Source organism: Dunckerocampus dactyliophorus, chromosome 10 (genome assembly GCF_027744805.1).
Source record: "Dunckerocampus dactyliophorus isolate RoL2022-P2 chromosome 10, RoL_Ddac_1.1, whole genome shotgun sequence".
Classification (NCBI taxonomy): domain Eukaryota; kingdom Metazoa; phylum Chordata; class Actinopteri; order Syngnathiformes; family Syngnathidae; genus Dunckerocampus; species Dunckerocampus dactyliophorus.
In genome coordinates, this window is record NC_072828.1 from 28704712 (window position 1) to 28723366 (window position 18655).

At 41.3% G+C, this 18655-nt stretch overlaps 3 protein-coding genes across 28 annotated transcripts in view; 1 reads left to right on the forward strand and 2 right to left on the reverse strand.

Annotated features, from left to right (window-relative positions):
- atpaf1 (ATP synthase mitochondrial F1 complex assembly factor 1) overlaps positions 1-5263 on the reverse strand; it is a 41809-nt gene extending 36546 nt beyond the window's left edge. For all 19 annotated transcript variants that reach the window (XR_008572649.1, XR_008572634.1, XR_008572648.1 and 16 more), the window contains exons 1-8: positions 5049-5263; positions 4279-4387; positions 4067-4129; positions 3946-4008; positions 2210-2260; positions 1910-1957; positions 287-382; positions 73-177 (exon numbers count right to left, since the gene is read on the reverse strand). Coding sequence is in view for 1 of the 19 variants with exons in the window: in XM_054789047.1 (XP_054645022.1) it covers positions 73-177; positions 287-382; positions 1910-1957; positions 2210-2260; positions 3946-4008; positions 4067-4129; positions 4279-4387; positions 5049-5263 (750 nt within the window). In the remaining 18 variants the exon portion in view is untranslated. The remainder of the gene's footprint in view (positions 1-72; positions 178-286; positions 383-1909; positions 1958-2209; positions 2261-3945; positions 4009-4066; positions 4130-4278; positions 4388-5048) is intronic.
- A 419-nt stretch (positions 5264-5682) lies between these two features.
- gpx7 (glutathione peroxidase 7) lies at positions 5683-9463 on the forward strand. Its single transcript, XM_054789051.1, has 3 exons — positions 5683-5866; positions 7513-7774; positions 7852-9463. The coding sequence occupies exons 1-3, from the start codon at positions 5726-5728 to the stop codon at positions 8013-8015; spliced, it is 567 nt and encodes a 188-aa protein (XP_054645026.1). The 5' UTR covers positions 5683-5725; the 3' UTR covers positions 8016-9463.
- The window catches only part of nek1 (NIMA-related kinase 1), a 19963-nt gene continuing 10493 nt past the window's right edge, over positions 9186-18655 (reverse strand). For 5 of the 8 annotated variants that reach the window (XM_054789018.1, XM_054789020.1, XM_054789016.1 and 2 more), the window contains 17 exons: positions 18480-18563; positions 18309-18386; positions 18111-18206; positions 17840-18019; positions 17699-17752; positions 17376-17616; positions 16649-16777; positions 16166-16342; positions 14935-15129; positions 14751-14853; positions 14242-14294; positions 13911-14128; positions 13145-13299; positions 12671-13041; positions 10459-10586; positions 10241-10373; positions 9232-9860 (listed from right to left, as the gene is read on the reverse strand). In XM_054789018.1, coding sequence (XP_054644993.1) covers positions 9817-9860; positions 10241-10373; positions 10459-10586; positions 12671-13041; positions 13145-13299; positions 13911-14128; positions 14242-14294; positions 14751-14853; positions 14935-15129; positions 16166-16342; positions 16649-16777; positions 17376-17616; positions 17699-17752; positions 17840-18019; positions 18111-18206; positions 18309-18386; positions 18480-18563 — 2439 coding nt within the window. In that variant the 3' untranslated portion in view covers positions 9232-9816. Of the gene's footprint in view, positions 9204-9231; positions 9861-10239; positions 10374-10458; positions 10587-12670; positions 13042-13144; positions 13300-13910; positions 14129-14241; positions 14295-14750; positions 14854-14934; positions 15130-16165; positions 16343-16648; positions 16778-17375; positions 17617-17698; positions 17753-17839; positions 18020-18110; positions 18207-18308; positions 18387-18479; positions 18564-18655 lie in introns of those variants that run through there. The other 3 variants (XR_008572628.1, XM_054789019.1, XM_054789021.1) reach the window with 3 other exon arrangements.

The following is an 18655-nucleotide window of genomic DNA, read 5'->3' on the forward strand; positions in this document are numbered from 1 at the left end:
TATAGTACACCATTTACTCCTTTGTGATCAGGTGCCCTTGTAGTGTTTGGAGAGAGGAAAAATAAAACTTACAATAAACTTTGGATCCAACTCTGCGGTCATGAGCACTATACCCTTCTCCTTCAGGTCTGGGTAGTGGTATAGGATCAGCTGGCTGGGAGCGTTCTCACCCAACGTCTGTCACAGAATCAAGTTTGTCCACGGTATGACATGCTAACCACGAGGCCACCGTGCAGCCTGGCAGCCAAAACAGTCGTCGGCTGCGTGAATTGCATGTTTTGTTCACCTGGATGTTGATGAGTGAGGTGAAATGGAGCTCATGGCCGGACCACTGGCCCACGAAGAACTCGTAGCCCTCCTTCTGTGGCAATGCAAACAGGAACTGGGGACAAAGCAGGGGGGAGAAGATAATAAAAAAAAAAAAAATCAATCTCCCAATCTATCCTGGTGAAGTTATTATGCAGTCGTCCCTCGTTTATAGTGTCAATAAATTGAATATTTTCGTAGTTAGAGCATAGAAAACCTGTTTAGGACTTTCTAAATACGATTTTTAACATTTGAGCCCTGTAGACATGAAATAACACCCCTATAGTCACCTTCACACTACATCATGCTGTTTTGTGGTTGAATACGGCTATTATTAGTAAAAAAATATAAATATTTAAGCAATTTTTGTAGCCTAAATTGAGCATTTTCAAGCATATTAATGGCTAAATAAATAAAAATAAAAAGCATTCAGAAGAGGCATTCAAACACGCTGCGATGATATGCAGTATTATACACTGGTCACTAGGTGTCAGCAATGTTACTGTAATGCTGTGTGAGACACACAAGCACCAGACTTGATTGCCGGAACAAGAGGCTTTTATTGCAGGTTAACAGGCACAATAATAATCCTTAATAAAAATACGGGCTACTGTTGCGGCTGTAACACACGGCAAGATAAAACTAAACTTTGTGTCGACTATACACTAGGTCCCCAACTTACGAACACCTGACTAGCCAACACTCGCGGATACGAACACAAGCCGTATTTTATTTTGCCTTGTAGTCAGTCGCTCAATCAGTATTTACACTGCTACTGTACATGCTTGACCAGTAGAGGGCACTGTGACACTGCTAATGCAGCCTTAGAGCTAATGGGACCAAAAGAGGAAGAGTTAGACGCTGAGGAGATACAGTGTAAAGCTAAATGGAAAGCTAAATTGTACAACCCGGACAGAGCGTGTGATTAAAGTTTATGAAGAGTTAATAGGCCTGCTTAATTCTACACCACCCACAGAACACTACCTCTTTTAGAAGAGTCTGACGACGACGACAATTTGTCCTTTTTTTCCAATAACTCCTCCTCCAACTCCTCACGACGACGTATGCTCGACCACTCCTCTTCAAAGGTAAATAACATTTATCATTACGTATTATTATATCACTTTTATTATTGTTTTTTTAATTAATTACCCTCATTTAATATTACTACTGCATCCAAACTCATATTTACATGCATAAGCATATACTGTATATGTATACACATACATGTAGTACCTGTATCATTGGTAATATTACCTTTTCCCCTACTTAAGAACAATTCAACATAAGAACGGTCGTCTGGAACCAACTGTGTTTGTTAGTTGGGGACTTAGTGTATTGGGTAATTGGAGTGTAAAGGTGAATATAGGGGTGTTATTTCATGTCTAGAGCACTCTAATAATGTTAAAAACCATATCTCGAAGGTCGTAAACAGGTTTGCTATGCTCCAACTAAGAAAATATTCCATTTCCAAAAAAGGAATCCTACTAACTGTAGCACTCAATGTAAAACGTCTTCAGTGAAATGGACATGTGCAATGACCACAGACATTTTGATGTCATGTCATCAACATTTTAGAATGCGGGCAGCGGTTAAACCTTACCATGGGGCAAGACTTGGCTCGCGTGTGAATCACATCGTATGTCTCGTTCTGTAACAAGACACGGCATTATAACTAGTTGGAGGAAAGACTTGAGATAAAATAATGCAAACACATGCAAGAGGAAAAGAGCTAAATTGAACCTGCATCTAACAATTAATTCAGTTAACTTATCAATCATTGTGTGATCGAATAAATCTTCTCTTAGATGAATAGACACATGGTGGCTACCTAATGATATGGAATGCAAAGCATAAAAACTAAAAATAAAACGCTGATGTGAATGTGACGTGTTGCACTCACTGGGATGACAGCGCTGATCGTGTCCTTGGTGGAGTAATATTTCATCCAAAGCTGAAAGCAGTCAACAGCAGTCAAGAAAACAGGAAGAATCACAAATGGACAACGGTGCTGCTCATGTGGAAATTTGACACACAATCAAAGATTACATACACTCATCCTAGGCATCAATTTTGGTTTGGGTCCTTTTTGCAGAGTGGAATGATCAATACATTAATCATATTCACTGAGTTTTAAACCAAGAATTGGGTGCAAAAGTTGGAATTCCAACAACACAACTGAACATAAAATGCAGTTTTTAAATGAAACGTTTTATGATTAAGGGAGAAAAAAATCCAAAGCTACATGTCCCTGTGTGAAAAAGCGATTGCCCCCTAAACCTAATAACTGTTTGCCCCCCCCCCCATTAGCAGCAACAACTGCAATCAAGCATTTGTGATAAGTTGCAATGAGTCTCTTACAGCGCTGGGGAGGAATTCTGGCCCACTCATCTTTGCAGAATTGTTGTCATTCAGCCACATTGGAGGGTTTTCCAGCATGAAGCTCCTTTTTAAGGTCATGCCACAGCATCTCAATAGGATTCAGGTCAGGACTTTGACTAGACCACTCCAAAGCCTTCATTTTGTTTTTCTTCAGCCATTCAGAGGTGGACTTGCTGGTGTGTTTTAAATCATTGTCCTGCTGCAGAACCCAAGTTGGTTTCAGCTTGAGGTCACCAACAGATGGCTGGACATTCTCCTTCTGGATTGTTTGGTAGACAGCAGAATTCATGGTTCCATTTATCACAGCAAGTCTTCCAGGTCCTGAAGCAGCAAAACTGCCCCAGACCATCACACTACCACCACCATATTTTACTGTTGGTATGATGTTCTTTTGCTGAAATGCAGCGTTACATTTACACCAGATGTAATGGGACACACACCTTCCAAAAAGTTCAACTTTTGTCTTGTCAGACCACAGAGTATTTTTCCAAAGGTCTTGGGGATCATCAAAATGTTCTTTTTGTTCAGCAGTGGTTTTCTACTTGGAACTCTGCCATGCGGGCCGTTTTTGCCCAGTATCTTTCTTATGGTGGAGTCATGAACACTGACCTTAACTGAGGCAACTGAGGCCTGCAGTTCTTTGGATGTTGTTGTGGGGTCTTTTGTGACCTCTTGGACATGTTGTCACTGCGTTCTGGGGTCATTTTGGATGGCCGGCCACTCCTGGGAAGGTTCACCACTGTTCCATGTTTTGGATAATGGCTCTCACTGTGGTTCGCTTGAGTCCCAAAGCTTTAGAAATGGCTTTATAACCTTTTCCACACTGGTAGATCTCAATTAAGTTATGTTTAACGGGAGTGGGAGGATCACTTTTAATCACTTTTTCCCCCCCACACAGGGCCATGTAGGTTTGGATTTTTTTCTCCCTTAACAATAAAAAGTTTCATTTTAAAACTGCATTTTGTGTTCAGTTGTGTTGTCATTGACTAATATTTAAATTTGTTTGATGGTCTGAAACATTTAAGTGTGACAAACATGCAAAAAACTACATCAGGAAGGAACACTTCTTCGCACCACTGTATATATAACTTCTCAGCATACCTACACGTGTTGCTCTACAAAATATCCAAGTGACAAAGTTGCATCCTTTCATTATGCCTAGCTTATGTAGTTTTTGCCAGTCAATGAAACATGACAAGTGCTAAAAAGGAGGTACAGTCATGTAAAACATTCCTGGTTTTTACCTTTTCAACTCACCTCTGCAATCTCTTCACCAGTCTTGTCCTGGATCATCTCCAGGTTGAGGATGGAGCCCAGCATCTGAAGAACAACATTTCATCATCCTCATCTTCCTCATCCAGAAAAGCATAAGGCTCACCTTGTTTTTGGTGAAACCCCCTGATGTTTCACCACTGGCTGCAGTCTTGTTTCGCTTATCAAACTGCAAAAAATTGCAGAAAAACGTCACATTTTGCATTTTCCAATGATAAGAAGTGTGCCACCAAGATATTAACTCATCTACAATATACTTTGATTATCATTTTCTGCGTGTGACATGTTTTTGGTTGGTTATATTGCAAAATAATCCACCTCCTGCTCCATGAGCCTCACAAACTCTGCTTGCTTGGAGTGTCCGAGCACTTCCTTTTTTGCCTCGCGTCGTTTTTCCAGCCGTGCCTTCATCTCTTGAGGGTTGGAACTGAAAACAAAAATGGTGCGCAAAAACAGAACACACTGATCAGATGGTAACTGTGCATTTCCCAACATGGATGGATACTATAAAAATTCATACATTTTCAACAACCCAGTAGGGGAGGATCCATCTTATGTCAGTCTACAGTAACTCCATCCTTCTACTTACAGATTGCCATCATTCCAAGTTCATACTTCATCACTTCACACTCACCATTTCTAGTGTTGCACTCACTCAAAACACTCAAAATAGTGAGTGTGCAGTGATGGACACTTACCACACCCAATAGCACTGACTGCAACAGAATTGCGATCGTCATTTCCGGTAAGTGCGGAGCGACAGTAAGGAATTTGGGACAGCACTTACACTGTCACACAACGTACACCTTGTACACAATGTACTTACTGAAGTGTATTGATGGCAGTACATCATTCGATTCGAGACAACGTGAGCGTGAAAGCACTGAAAATACTAAGTGCACGAACTGAGACAGCCGTTATTTACGCCGGCAATGTTACGCTGTCACCTAAGTGTCCAACATTTAAACATAAACTGGTTAATCATCAGCGTTTCTAATAGACTATACGGACTTGTTAAAAGATAAAGTTAGTATTTATATTTAAAGCTACATTGCGCTGATGTTGTGTAGCCACCGAAGCTAGCTGACCTGCGCATGTTCTGAATCTTGTCCTGGTACTTCCGGTAGAAAGGATTGTCCTCCAAGTTTTCTTCCTTCCGCACCGAGAAGGCTCGAAACCTCGGGGTGACCAGCCCAGGAATCAGCGGCCTGATACCAGTCGCCTTGACGGCTATCATTCCTCTGTACATACAAGTCATCTGGACCAGGGCCGCCGCCATCTTTCCATCGCTTCTGTCCGACATGTATAACACTCCGACGAGCAACTATTTTCATTATACAGGTTCCGGTACACGCATTATGAACAAACGAGCAATAAATACATTGTACATCACAACAGCAGTCACACTTCGTGGTGGTTTATACAAAATAATACAGTATTGCCATTTATTGCATACAATTGTTTGGGTAAAGAAAAACCCAAACTATACTAGTGGCTTTCAGTTAAATCTTTCACACACTCCTGTGCCCCACAACTTATTTTAAACAATATAAATATGTAAATATATTAAAAACAACGAGACACACAAATCAACACAAAAACCACGTTTGTGAAAATAAACACCGAAAACTGAAAAATATCGATTTCATCACTCCAGTATCGAGCCGGTTACTGATACAACCTGTAGTTTCGACATTTGTATCGGCCCTTGCCCTACGTTGCAGTGTTGCTGGCAGTTTAGCAGTAAAGTAGTGAAGTAGTATTAATGGAAAAGATGCTTTCCTTGGCTGCGGCTGCGCTGCTGACTTTACTGATCGTGTCAGAGAGCAAACAGAAGGACTTTTATACTTTCAAAGTTGTCAACAGCAGAGGAAAGTTGGTATCACTGGAAAAATACCGGGGCTCGGTAGGTCGACAAGCAGATAACTCATTTATGACGTATGTGCTTATTGTTTGAAAGTTGCATCAAGTGTGACTGTGCAGGAATGTACGACTAAGATGTGTTTGTGTTACTTTTACACACTGAATACTTAGTGCAACGTTACTACTGTGGCGAAAACACCCCAACGTGAACACGTCTTACGTGGCAACTTAACCTGACGGATTTACACAGCTTTTCTGACAATCTTCTCTCTTACAAGATCAGTGGCCGTTATGCATTTTACATTCTGTCAATACACGCAAATAAACGCTGCTTTGTTCGCGTGTTGCATTTTGTATAATCTCAGGAAGTCATCACTTCAGTCACATCAATAATAAATCCGCACTTTATCACCCATGAATCAATAAATGTGTACATTTCAGCACAACTCTTACCATGCGTACGCACAAAACCTAACAAGTAGCTGACTGTCCATCAAAGGGCGGTGGCACTTAAATATAAAGCTGAAAAAGTCTGCCATATCATTTTAGAATTTTTCTAGAAATGCCCACGTTTGCGGGGAAAGATGCATATACGCACATTTCACCCTTGCTGACCCAACTTTTTTGTCATTATCAGACTAGAGCTGTCCTATCTAGTCTTGAGCATGGATTGATAAAAGCAGGGGTGTCCAAACTTTTTTCCACTGATGGCCACATCGTGAAAAATGAAAGGATGCAAGGGCCACCTTGATATTTTGTAAAGCAACACATGCATATATGCTAAAAAGTTATACTGTATCTATATAACAAATGTATCTCAGCTTTGTAATATAGGTGGAAAGCCTTTTCTTAATATTTTTGCTGTTTTTTTAAATTTTCCAAATATTTGAACTTGCTTCTTAAATCATTTTCAAAAATTTTCTTCTTGTAATACTATGACTTGATTCCCATTATATTATAACTTTTCCCAATGCTAATTTTCTAAAAATTACATTATTTTGTTTTGTTTCTCATGCCGACGTAACATTTTTTTTTATAAATAAAATTTTTCTTTAATATTTCACCTCTATGCTACTAAAATTACATTATTTCTCTGCACAATATTACGAGTTTATTCTTGTAAAAACACTTTTCTTGTTAAAATACAACTTTTTTTCTCTAAATATTTTGCCTTTATTTTGGTGAAATGAGAGCTTTTTTTTCCATTTCTGTTGCTTTTTTTATTTTCCAACTAAATTTTTTGCTTGTAAATTTTATTCTTTATTCCCATATTACAACTTTCCCCCAACCTAATTTTTCCCCACATTACAACTTTATTTTGGTTTGTTTGTCATAATATTACGATTTATAAACAATTTTTTTTGTGTGTGTTAATCTCGTAAAATTACGACTTTTTCTTGTTAGATTACAACTTTATTCTCCTAATATTTTGACTTTATCTTGTAAAATCACTGCTCATTTTTCAAAAAGTTTTATAATAAAAAAAAGGTATAATTTTAGAATGTGCCACAGGCCAATAAAAAAAACAGCCGTGGGCTGCAAATGTCACCCAGGCTGCACTTGGACTTGGATAAAACCTGCTCGGATGAGAGGCGAAACATCTTCCAAGACAACCCGAACAGTCCAACTACCATCGACTCAGTGACCTGGATTAATGTGAATATTCACGTGGCTGTTGTGTTACTTCAGGTGTCCCTGGTGGTAAACGTCGCCAGCGAATGCGGCTTCACCGAGCAACACTACAAAGCCCTGCAGAAACTCCAACGGGACTTTGGGCCGTATCACTTCAACGTGCTGGCGTTCCCCTGCAACCAGTTTGGGCAGCAGGAACCTGGCAGCGACAAGGAGATCGACAGCTTTGTGCGTCGAGTCTACGGAGTATCCTTCCCCTTGTTTAGTAAAATCGCTGTTGTCGGAACCGGAGCCAACAACATCTACAAGTACCTCTTTGGTGAGTCTTGCGGCTATTTCTGGTCTTATTGGACACTTTTGGAGAGCTGTTAACTGGATTTTGGTCTTTGTCTGCAGAGTCTTCTGGCAAGGAGCCTGACTGGAATTTCTGGAAGTATCTCATTGATGTCAATGGAAAAGTGGTGGATGCATGGGGACCAAAGGTTTCTGTGGACGAAATCCGTCCAAAAGTAGCTGACATGGTGCGGGAAATAATCATAAAGAAGAAAGACGAGCTGTAATGTCCCGCGCCACTCTTTTTGCATGATGAGATTTGAATGAATTTGTTTAGGAAACGAATGACGAGAGCATCCAACTTAAGACCTCCAGAAAGCACTGATGAATCACCATGATGTTTTCAAGTCAATGTTACATTTTCAGTTATTGGTACTTTTTTTTTTTTTTTTGGAGTGTTTTGGTTTAGCATTGATTTTGAATTGTGAAATAAATTGGTTTTAGCAGGCTTGGCTGAACAATTTATGTATTCAAGAATGTGTCTTTTGAGAAGATACTGTAGATCAGGGGTCCTCATCTTTTGTATTGTTTAGCCTTTCTCAGTGTTAACTGACTTATATTACCTGTACTGCAGCAAGCCACTAAAGTCTTGCATCATGGGAAAATCCCAAACCGCCCCACCCTTCACTACATCATGTAGGATGGACTGCATCAAAATTGTGATGTTTCGCCTGAAAGTGCGTAGAAACAGCGTTTACTTAGTTACAAAGTATAGCGTTGACATCGGCTTCCCCGCTACATTGACCGTAATAAGATCGTAGACTCGCTCAAGACTCGACTGGACTTCGGGACCATAAACAAGAAGCTTGGTGAGAAAGAGACCACTACCGCCACTGCCCAGAATGACAAGGGTTAATGATGTCAACAGAGTTTGGAGCACAGTCCGCAGCAATAAAAGCATTAGTAAGACACTTTGCTGTAATGGAAAGTTTCCTTGCTCAAGAAGCTTGACAGTCAGCACCTGAATGACCCGCACAAGGCTTGGGAGAATGTGATGTGACCAAAATGGAGCTCTTTGGCATCAAATGGACTGGAGGAACACCATCCTTGAGGTCTATGTTTCTCTGCTAAGGGTACACGAAGACTTCACCACACTGAGGGACTGATGTACAAGGACGTGCATCATAGAATCCTGCATGAGAACCTGCTGGTTTGGGTTCTCCAGCAAGTACAAGGCCACATTTTGCTTACACAAATACAGCTGGAATTATAAAAGGATTTTCTCCAACAATGATTCTTTCAAACCAATTTTGGCAAGATATGCTAGTCTTTGTATAGCATTAAAAATAATGGACTATTCATATTGTAATAGGTACACTTACAAAATAAGCTCGCTCGTCTCTCCCAAAAAAATGTCGTCTTTCCCAGGATGTGATTGCTGTTGGACATGAATCCAGTGTTTGTCATGACACAATCTAAACAACAAACAAAAAATAAACAGTCATTAATTCTTTATTTCACATAAACATTCACATGATTCATGATCATACCATTGCTTATATCATCCGAAGACAACTTCAATGTGATAAACCCAGCACGTGACACATAGAAACTGTATTTCTGGTCTTGCTACAGCACCTTGGCACCGTGAGGCAGCCTCGTTTTGCATTCTAAAAACACATTCTGTAATATTTTTGTGTGTGTGATTAAAAAAGAGATGTTTTTAGAAAAAGAGTTCCACTGGATTCTTGCTACATTAAAGCTGAAGGTGAGCTGGCTGTGTGGAGCATGGATCACATCAGAAATCCACAGTTGAATGGAGAGAGCACCTGAGTTTTACCCAGAGAAATGTCAGATAAGTTGAAGAGGAACACAACAGGGTTCACGATATAATTGCTTTTTAGAAAAAAAAAAAAAGACAAAACATTTTGGTAAACAAGGACATATAATCAATAATGCAAATGTAAATCATCACCATTTATGAAAATAATTTCAACCATTGATCAAAACTTAAAAGGGTACTGTAACAGTATTTATCAAGCAAGCTTCAGTTTCTAATGCCGTGGGTCCCAGGAAGACATCAGATTGTCATTGCTGCCAGTTGCTCCACTGCGATAAACACTTATCATTGCCTAAAAGACAAGAGAAACGCTTGTTAAGACTATCCAATGGACATAAAGTGGGGAAAAATGGCATATAAAGTATAAGATATACTGTATATACAAGATATAAGGTTTAAAGAATAAGTATGAGGGATAGGATGGGCTGCATTGCAATTAATAGACTCTATTGCGCCTTTGCAGCTGCTATTGCTACTGCAGGCAGGCCCATAATAAAAAGAAAAGTAATATACAGTATAAAGGATAAGTTTGAAGAATGACACGATAGGCTGTATTGGTATACAATTACTGTGGTAGCCTCTATTGCTCCTATGCAGCATTAGAGGCTGCTAGTGCAATAATAACAAGAAAATATACCGTATAAAGAACAAGTGTGTGAGCTTCTCTCTGACCTTCTTGGTATGCACCATCTGCCATCACTAGATGGAGGATATTGGGATACAGGTGCTGGTGCTCAGTTCCCAAAATGCTAAATGCCAAACTGGAGCCCAGGTCAATATTATCATCTTCGTCGTCACGTATTGCCTGAAAAGCCCAAAACAAGGGGGATGTGTTTGGTTACGCACACACGTAAACACAAGGCTGAATGGATGACTTTAACGTTTCTGACCTTTATTTTATTGTAGGCCTCAATGAACTTTTCAAAGCCCATCTGCTGCTCCAAGTTAAAGCGATGCTCCTCCAAACGACTGAAGATGCTGTCATAAAGCTCAGCCTCTCCCTCCTCCTCACTGCTATCTATACACAGAAGAAATATAGTAGGCAGAGTTGCATTGCAGGTGTAAATGGCTTTAAAATGAGCGTGAAAGGCAAAAAATAAGCTTTTGGAAATGAGCTAGGTCCTTCACATGTTAAAAAAAAAAAAAAATGTGAGTACACTGTTCCCCTCGCTATATCGCGGTTCACCTTTCGCGGCCTCGCTGTTTCGCAGATTTTTTTGTGTGCAATTTTGCATGTTTTTTTTAAACAGCGTATGAACGTGCATGTTCTGCGTCCTTATTGGCTAAGGGAGAACCTGCCCATTGTGTTCTGCATTCTGATAGCTTGGCTTTAGACCATTGTCAATCTCCTTGTGCTGCTCCTGTTGTATTAATCGCTTACAAACAGCTAACGGTGTGAGCTGCTTGCCAACCGCCAATAAACAATAGAAGAAGGAGAAGAAGCTAACCGTGTGACTCTGAACGCTGTATGTTTGCAAGTTTTCTCCCCGACAAAACTCACAATGTCGAGGAAACGTTCTGCACCCAAAAGACAAAGGAAGCCAACCATCGCACAAAAAGCTGGACTTCTGGACATGCTGAAGGAAGGTGGAAGTTACGCAGCTGTAGGGCGCCATTTTGGAATAAATCCATCTTCGGTTCGAGGAGGAGGAAAATAGGATGACAGCAGCAATATGTTTTAACAAGGAAACAAAAATGTTACAGCGGAGCGGCACCAGGACGAAGAGGCGTGGTCAGAGGAGTGAAATACACACGAGTCACTTAATTTCTTGTGTCCAACCTCGTAGGTTGATCATTAAAATTCAAACAAAGGTTTGAACTTTGAGAGTGTTTAAGCAAGACATAAATGTGAGAAAATTTTATGCCTGTCTGGGAAAACTGTACAGTGAGGGGTTTTACAGTATATATAATAATGGAGGAAAAGGCTTCTTGAGACGTCATCTGTACTTCTGTGAAGAAGGTGTCGGACGTTTCGCTCCTCATCCGAAGAGCTTCGTCAGCGAACTAATAAGTGCTGGTAGCCTAGGCCTTAAATACAGTAAGAGTGGGCGGAATTGGTGTGCCAACACCCTGCTCCTATTGGTTCCTTACACTAAGCCTGGGCGGAGTAGGTCTAATCCTCTCCCGCCATTAGCACCTCCGATAAAAGGGAAGTGTCGCTCCCTGAGTTGGGTATGAACGACTCTGATACTGGCTCGTTAGCATCTATTGTTCTGGCTCGGCCCTGGCTCCACCTCATTTGCAAGACTAAGAGCTGTGGGTTTTGGTCTCAGTAACCTGCTGAACACAGGGTCCAAATTAAACCTCAAATCACCATTCCGATTCAATGATGGGTTCTGTTGTTTGACAAAAATAGCTTCCTTTACTCCTCTTTCAAACCATCTGTTTTCTTTGGCCAAAATCTTTATCTCGCTGTCCTCAAAAGAGTGATTGGTTGCTTTAAGGTGTAGATGTACTGCTGATTGAGGCCCACTAGAATTGTCCCTGCGGTGTTGATAAAGCCTTTTTGGAGCATTTGCTTAGTTTCCCCAATGTAGTGCTCTTTGCATTCCTCATCTTTACAGTGGATGGAATAGACCACATTGCTCTGTTTTTGGTTTGGAGCCTTGTCTTTAGGATGCACTAATTTTTGTCTCAGGGTATTTACTCAGGGTATTTATCAACACCGCAGGGACAATTCTAGTGAGCCTCAATCAGCAGTACATCTACACCTTAAAGCAACCAATCACTCTTTTGAGGACAACGAGGTAAAGATTTTGGCCAAAGAAAACAGATGGTTTGAAAGAGGAGTAAAGGAAGCTAGTTCGCTGACGAAACTCTTCGGATGAGGAGCTAAACGTCCGACACCTTCTTCACAGACGTACAGATGACGTCTCAAGAAGCCTTTTCCTCGATGGACAACTCCTGTACGACTGAGAGCCTACACAGACGCATATATAATAATGGTTAAAAAATTTGCGGATTTCACTTATTGCAGGCTATTTTGGGAAGCTAACCCCCATGATAAACGAGGGAACACTGTACATTAACTTTTTATTTTTATCATCATCATCATCCTTCGTCATCTTATGAATCTATAATGTTTGTGAACTGCCGTCTTACCTGAATGCCATTCTTCATTCAGCTGGCTATTGTTTCCTTCCCCCACACCATTGCTGAGTAACTCTCCTGCTTCCTCATCACCGGGACTCCCATTTGAGCGATCTTCATCCTCTTCGTCTTCTTCCTCGCCCTCATCATCATCAGCAGCAACGTCGTCAGCATCATTGTCATCATCACCTACCGCCATCTGATTGTTGTCCTGCTCAAGCTCCACTGCCATCCTGTTAAAAAGATCTTCGTCTTCACCATTTGGATTTCCATTAAAGTCTCCTGTCCCATCGTGTGCTGTGTTCCTCATTAAGTCGTTCTCCTCGTGCAGGAGTCGCTCCATGGATGCTCGGATCTCCCGGAGGTCTTCATCCTCATACACGCTAAGGGGCAAGGAATATCATAGTATTATTTAATCCTACTTAATTAGCTGCTACACAGGTTTCTGTTGCAAAAAGCATGCTTCTTTTTGTGTGTTTGTCTTACTCCTCTGTCTCAGACTGGTCATCATCTTTGACTTCATCCTGGTCCTCATTCTCCAGGATGCTGTTTGGAGCAGCGTTGTCGTCAGTGGTCATGACAGAGTCCCGCTGAGAGCTGAAGATTCGACTGAGGTCTGGAAGGGAGCATGTCCGCAGCATCTGACGATAAGATGCAGATAACTTGAATGTATGTAGGACAGTAATGTATTCTATAGACCACCACAATCCAACATTATCACAGTTATAGTATAAATTAATGTGCAACTTTGGCAACTCTCACATGACCCCCACATAAATGACAAAGTGAGATATTAATGTAAAAACACCACACAAGTTTCTACAATACAATGCTTTAAGTTTCTTGTATTCAGTTATGTTCCTGCAAAAGTTAAGTTACATGATATACCTGTACTGTGAACGGTCACGTGACCTTTAGACGACTGATGAGATATATCAAAGTTCTAGAACTTTTTAGCCCCATGCGGCCGTACTTAAAAAACTGACTGAAAGCCTTGCCCAAAACTGAGAAATACGCAGTGCGCTTGAACGCCTCAGCACATGAGGCTATGTAAGAGGAAGAAATGAGACAGATACTGAGTTGTTCATCATGCTGTGTGAATTCTATGAACAAATAAACCACCTACACACACATAATAAGTATGATTAAAGGTTTTCACGGACAAAATCTGTCTATGGTGTCCCAGCTCCAAAAGAACCACTATCCATTCTTCACAGGGGCTGAGTCAAAAAAACATTTTCCAGGCGTGTACCTTGGGGTTGTTGGAGTCAAACATGCCTGTAGAGAGCCCAATGAGGAGAGCATTGTGCTGCTTGGAGCGCAGAGGCGAAACCGAGCGTGAGCGAGACGCTATAGAGGAGGAGGATTCATCCACTGAAGACTGAGCCGAGAGGAGGGCAAGAGCAGATGTGCGTCTGTGAGCTGGAGAACGCAACTTTGTAAACAGGGGTTCCTCGCCCTGTGATGGACCTGCAGCAGGGATGGACAAGCGTGAATGTTTGTTTCAATATGAACACTGATGCTAATAATTTGGTTTTGAAGAAACCACATCAATCCCACTGTATGATTAACTTTTTTCTCACCGTCCGCGTTGCCTGTGGCTGCTTCTCCTTGGCTTGCATCGCCCTCTGGTGGCCTGGAAGAAAACATTGCCGTTTGCGCCAACTAACACAACAAAAACATATTATCATTATCATAAACGATTAGAGATAATGACTCCAAATAACAACTGTGAGTGTCCTGAGGCTTTGGCCAACACATCCATGTGCTCATCTGTCAAACTGGTTGCAAGAGAGCAATTTAAAGATAAAAAAAAAAAGACTTGACAACTTTAACATTGCCAACAATGGAAGAGTTTGGCTGTCTTTCCTTGGGAACAGAAGTGAAATCTCACGTTTGTGACACCAAAGTCACATTGTTTTGGGACAAAACATTTTAAATTTTCTCATTCAATCTCATCAGTTGCCATATTTAGGAATTATTTCACCATGGTTACATGGAATGTTACAAAATGTTAATAGCTGACCTCCCAGATGTAACCAAAAAAGGCATAATTAATAAGCATTATTATAAATATAAGAGGGATAGTTACATTGGCTCTTGAGCCTCCTTCTCCCATGCATGATGCAGGCCCGTCGAAGGGTGTGATGCTTTAGGGACATCTTCCAAAACCATTGATTCCACATCTGCTGGCTCTAACAAAAAGCAGACTGTATTTGCACTGGAAATCTATGTTGAATGAGAAGCTGGTACATCTGATCAAGTGAATTACTCACCTTGGATATCGGCAAGACTTTGTGGCAGCGTGTGCTCTTCCATCCCACTTGCATTTTCTGGATGTGAGGCCTCTGCGGGAGCAGCACTTTCCAATGGACCCTCTGGGCTCTGAACAATAGCGGTCCTGTACTGTGAGCTATCAACCTCTTTAGATGGACTCGCTGCTTCCCCTGCGACTATCTGGTTGGACTTATCTGAGAACAGCAAGAAGCAAATTGCCAGCTCGCACATTATAGTCTTACAAAAGCACTGCAGAGTATTGCAAAAACTGCCATTTTTGATGTGAACATTACAGTCCACCCCAGAATTAAAATGACACCTTGTTTGCATTTGCCTCAATTAGCCTTTTATTTTATTTATAAATCAGTTGAAACCAATTCTTATTTAACATGAAGAAATACAACATAGTCCCTCGCACTGGAGCTCCATGGAACATTTCACCTGGTGGGGTAAGGATGGCTGTGAGAAAGGTGAGGGAAAGGCCCAGAATAACAAGGGAGGAGCTGGCTAATGATGTCAAGGGAGTTGGGAGCAGAGTTAGCAAGAAAAGCACTAATAACACACTTTTCTGTAACGGACTGCGAGCCTGCAGTGCCTGCAAGAAGACTCACATATAGACCCGTCTGAAGCTTAAACACATGAATGACTGACACAAGGCTTGGGAGAATGCCATAGGTTCACATGAGACCAAAATGGAGCTCTTTGGCAACAAGTGGACTGGACGTGTTTGGAGCAGCTCAACAAGAACATTCTGACTGTGAAACTGAAATGTGATTGACATCAAATAAAATACATTCCCCTCAATCAAATACAAAATTAATTTATAACATGTATTTTATTTTATTTTTTGCAACCAGTCCTACATAAAGCCTACCATAAAAAATGATTGACTTGTCTTTGTAAGGGAGTAACTTACAAAAACATTAGGGGATCATATACAGTATGCATCTTCCTGCTGTAAATATGCCCTTCCACAAAATTATTTTCACTTGTTTAACAGTGGATTACAGAGTGTTACTTTAATTTATTAGTGTGATAAGTAAGCCAGGCTGAAATGGAAAATTGACAGACCAACAGGAAAGCCACGACAAGTGACAATACTGTTTGTTTCTAATATTGATCCAGATAATGTCTGCATCCTTGTTGACAACTGCAAACCCAAGCATGAACGTCATCCGTATGAACCTTTGAAAACCTCGGGTGCTTTTTCAAGAGGGAAAGAACACTAACCAGGGCTACTGAAGGCCTCTTCGCACATGCTGACCGTCTCCAACAGCTGAGTGAGTGGCTGAACTTCTGCCTCCTGAAGCACTTTCAGTACTTGAGAGGCTGGACTCGGTCCCCATACCTTCCTTTGAGCTTCTTGTGGCAGCGCACCCATCTGCATTACCTCACCCACTGTTTGCTCTGAAACCGTACACAAACAGATACATTTGTAAAATGATATCTATCGCTATTTTAGGCTGGATTTGCACAGCAGGTCATAATGCTACACATAACACACCCAAATGTAGATAAACAACTGCAGGTTATAACACAATGCAACATGAGGCATCTGTCTCTCGCTGTGTGCTTAGTTACAGAAGCGAATAAGGTGTGACAAGATGGTACCCCATCCCAAACTGCCAGAGGTGTGTGCATCCGTCATATTGATGACGTCTGGCTCTTGGTGAGAAGGAACATGACAATGTTATATATCGAATAGTAACTCACCTATAGTTGGTATGCATGTCTCCTCCAGAGTTTGTTGGGTTATAGGGAGGATAAATGGAGCTACTGCCTCCCACTTCTTCCGGTCTCCGCCAGAAGGTGGACGATCTTCTGGAGGCACTGAGGCAGCTGCTGACGAAATGTCAAGGGAACAAAAAACTTTTTTTTTTTTTTTTTTTTTAAATTAACATTCAAATTAAAAGGCAGCAACAACCAAGACTTTGATAGCACAGAGAGTAAGAGTAAAAGTATGGACAAAGACAAAAATATATTCATTATATGGAAGACATAATATTGGTTCTACTGAGACCTTACTGACTCTAGGAGCCATTTATGCTTTGCTGCAGTTTATCTGGCTTATTTTAGTGCTTGTCTTTAGTTTTGGTTGAGTAACTACAGTATATTTTGTTTGACCACTGGTGGCGGCATGGAGGCACACTAAGTGTGGAAGTGACAGGGCACGTGTTACGGTCATACGGTTTTTACCACTCATAACCTACAGACTCACCTGGACAATCAGCTCACTCATGCTCGCGGCACGATACCTCCACATTTGCCATACAAACAAACACCACCACCCTAAACAACGGATTCATTCATTCATAATTGTGCAATAAACGGGACTATAGCCGATAATTAGTCTGGACTTTGTTTACTTGTAGTGCGTTGACCTGGATTCCCCGCACCCAGAAGCGACTAAAAGGTTAGACTAGACAGTTGCTACACTCACTGGTTGTCATCACGCAGAAATTCTCCGAAGTTGGCACACCAGCAGGAAGCGCAGAAGGTTCTGCTGGATCCCAGTTTTTCTTCTGATCTTCACTGGGAGGGGGATTCTCTGCATCAGGCTGGTTCTGTTGGGAAGCTGAACTCTGCTCTTTAGGGCTGGTTGCTGACTCCTCCACTTCATCCACGGTGCTCTGGACTTTTAGATTTAGATTAAGTCTGTTCAGGATCTGCCTCTTCTCACTCTAATACAAGAAAAGCACCAGGTACTGTTAAAAAAACTAAAAACTGGTACATGTTTTTTATGGAGGAGTCATTACAACACACCTGAATGACTACAACAGCCGCTGTGGCAGGCGGGGTCTCTTTTATCGGAGTAATCTGCAAGACACAAACTGCAAATCAGAAACAAACAAGAAACACATTCTCAAGCAAGTGCATGCTGTGAAGTGTGATGCATATACTAACAGCTCCAACATTCTTCAGGGCAGCAGTCATGGATATAACAGGAATGGAGGGTTCAGGCTCTGGTAGGACTGAAGTTTTGTCACCCGTGCTGGGCATGGAGGATTGAGAGGTTGCAGAATCTCCTCCTGCCGAAGCCATGTCTCCTGCTGCCATGCACACCTTCCCTTCCCGAGCTGCGATCTTCCACAATGCAATAGAACCAGTGCCTTCACTAAATGCACATATTTCACCAAGCTAGTCGCAGACTGTAAGAAGCAAACGCAGCACTTACATGGTCATCCCATGCCTTTTTTTCTCTCTCATGCGCCTCTCTCCGCTTCTTCTCTAATTGCTCTTTCAGTACAGCAGCACGGACGTTAGCTTGAGCCTGGAATGACATTTGAATTTCTTCTGACCTGAACGGTATGTTACACAATGAGTCCTGCAACAATATGCAGCATTTTTTTGTAGTGTTCCTGAGCAGACTCACTTTCAAAGCCGCTATCTTCTTCCTCCTCAACTGAGCCTCGTCACTCGACTCCTGGCTGTCTGAACCGTCACTGTCATACTGGAACCCAAAAAAGTTAAAAAAAAAAAAAAATTGTTGATGTCGAGTAATTATCACAGTAACTGTCTAAAATAATATGAAGAATTGCCATACCTTTTCTCCTCTCAGTCTGGCTTTGATCTGCTGCCGCTCGTTGAAGTTCTGCAAGCGGATTTGCTTGAGTCTGGCTAGATATTCCTAAAAACATATGTAGAAACTTTGAAAATAGTATGTGCAGACTACAGTACATACAGTACACCAAAGTAAATTAGCCATTCAGGCACAATAAT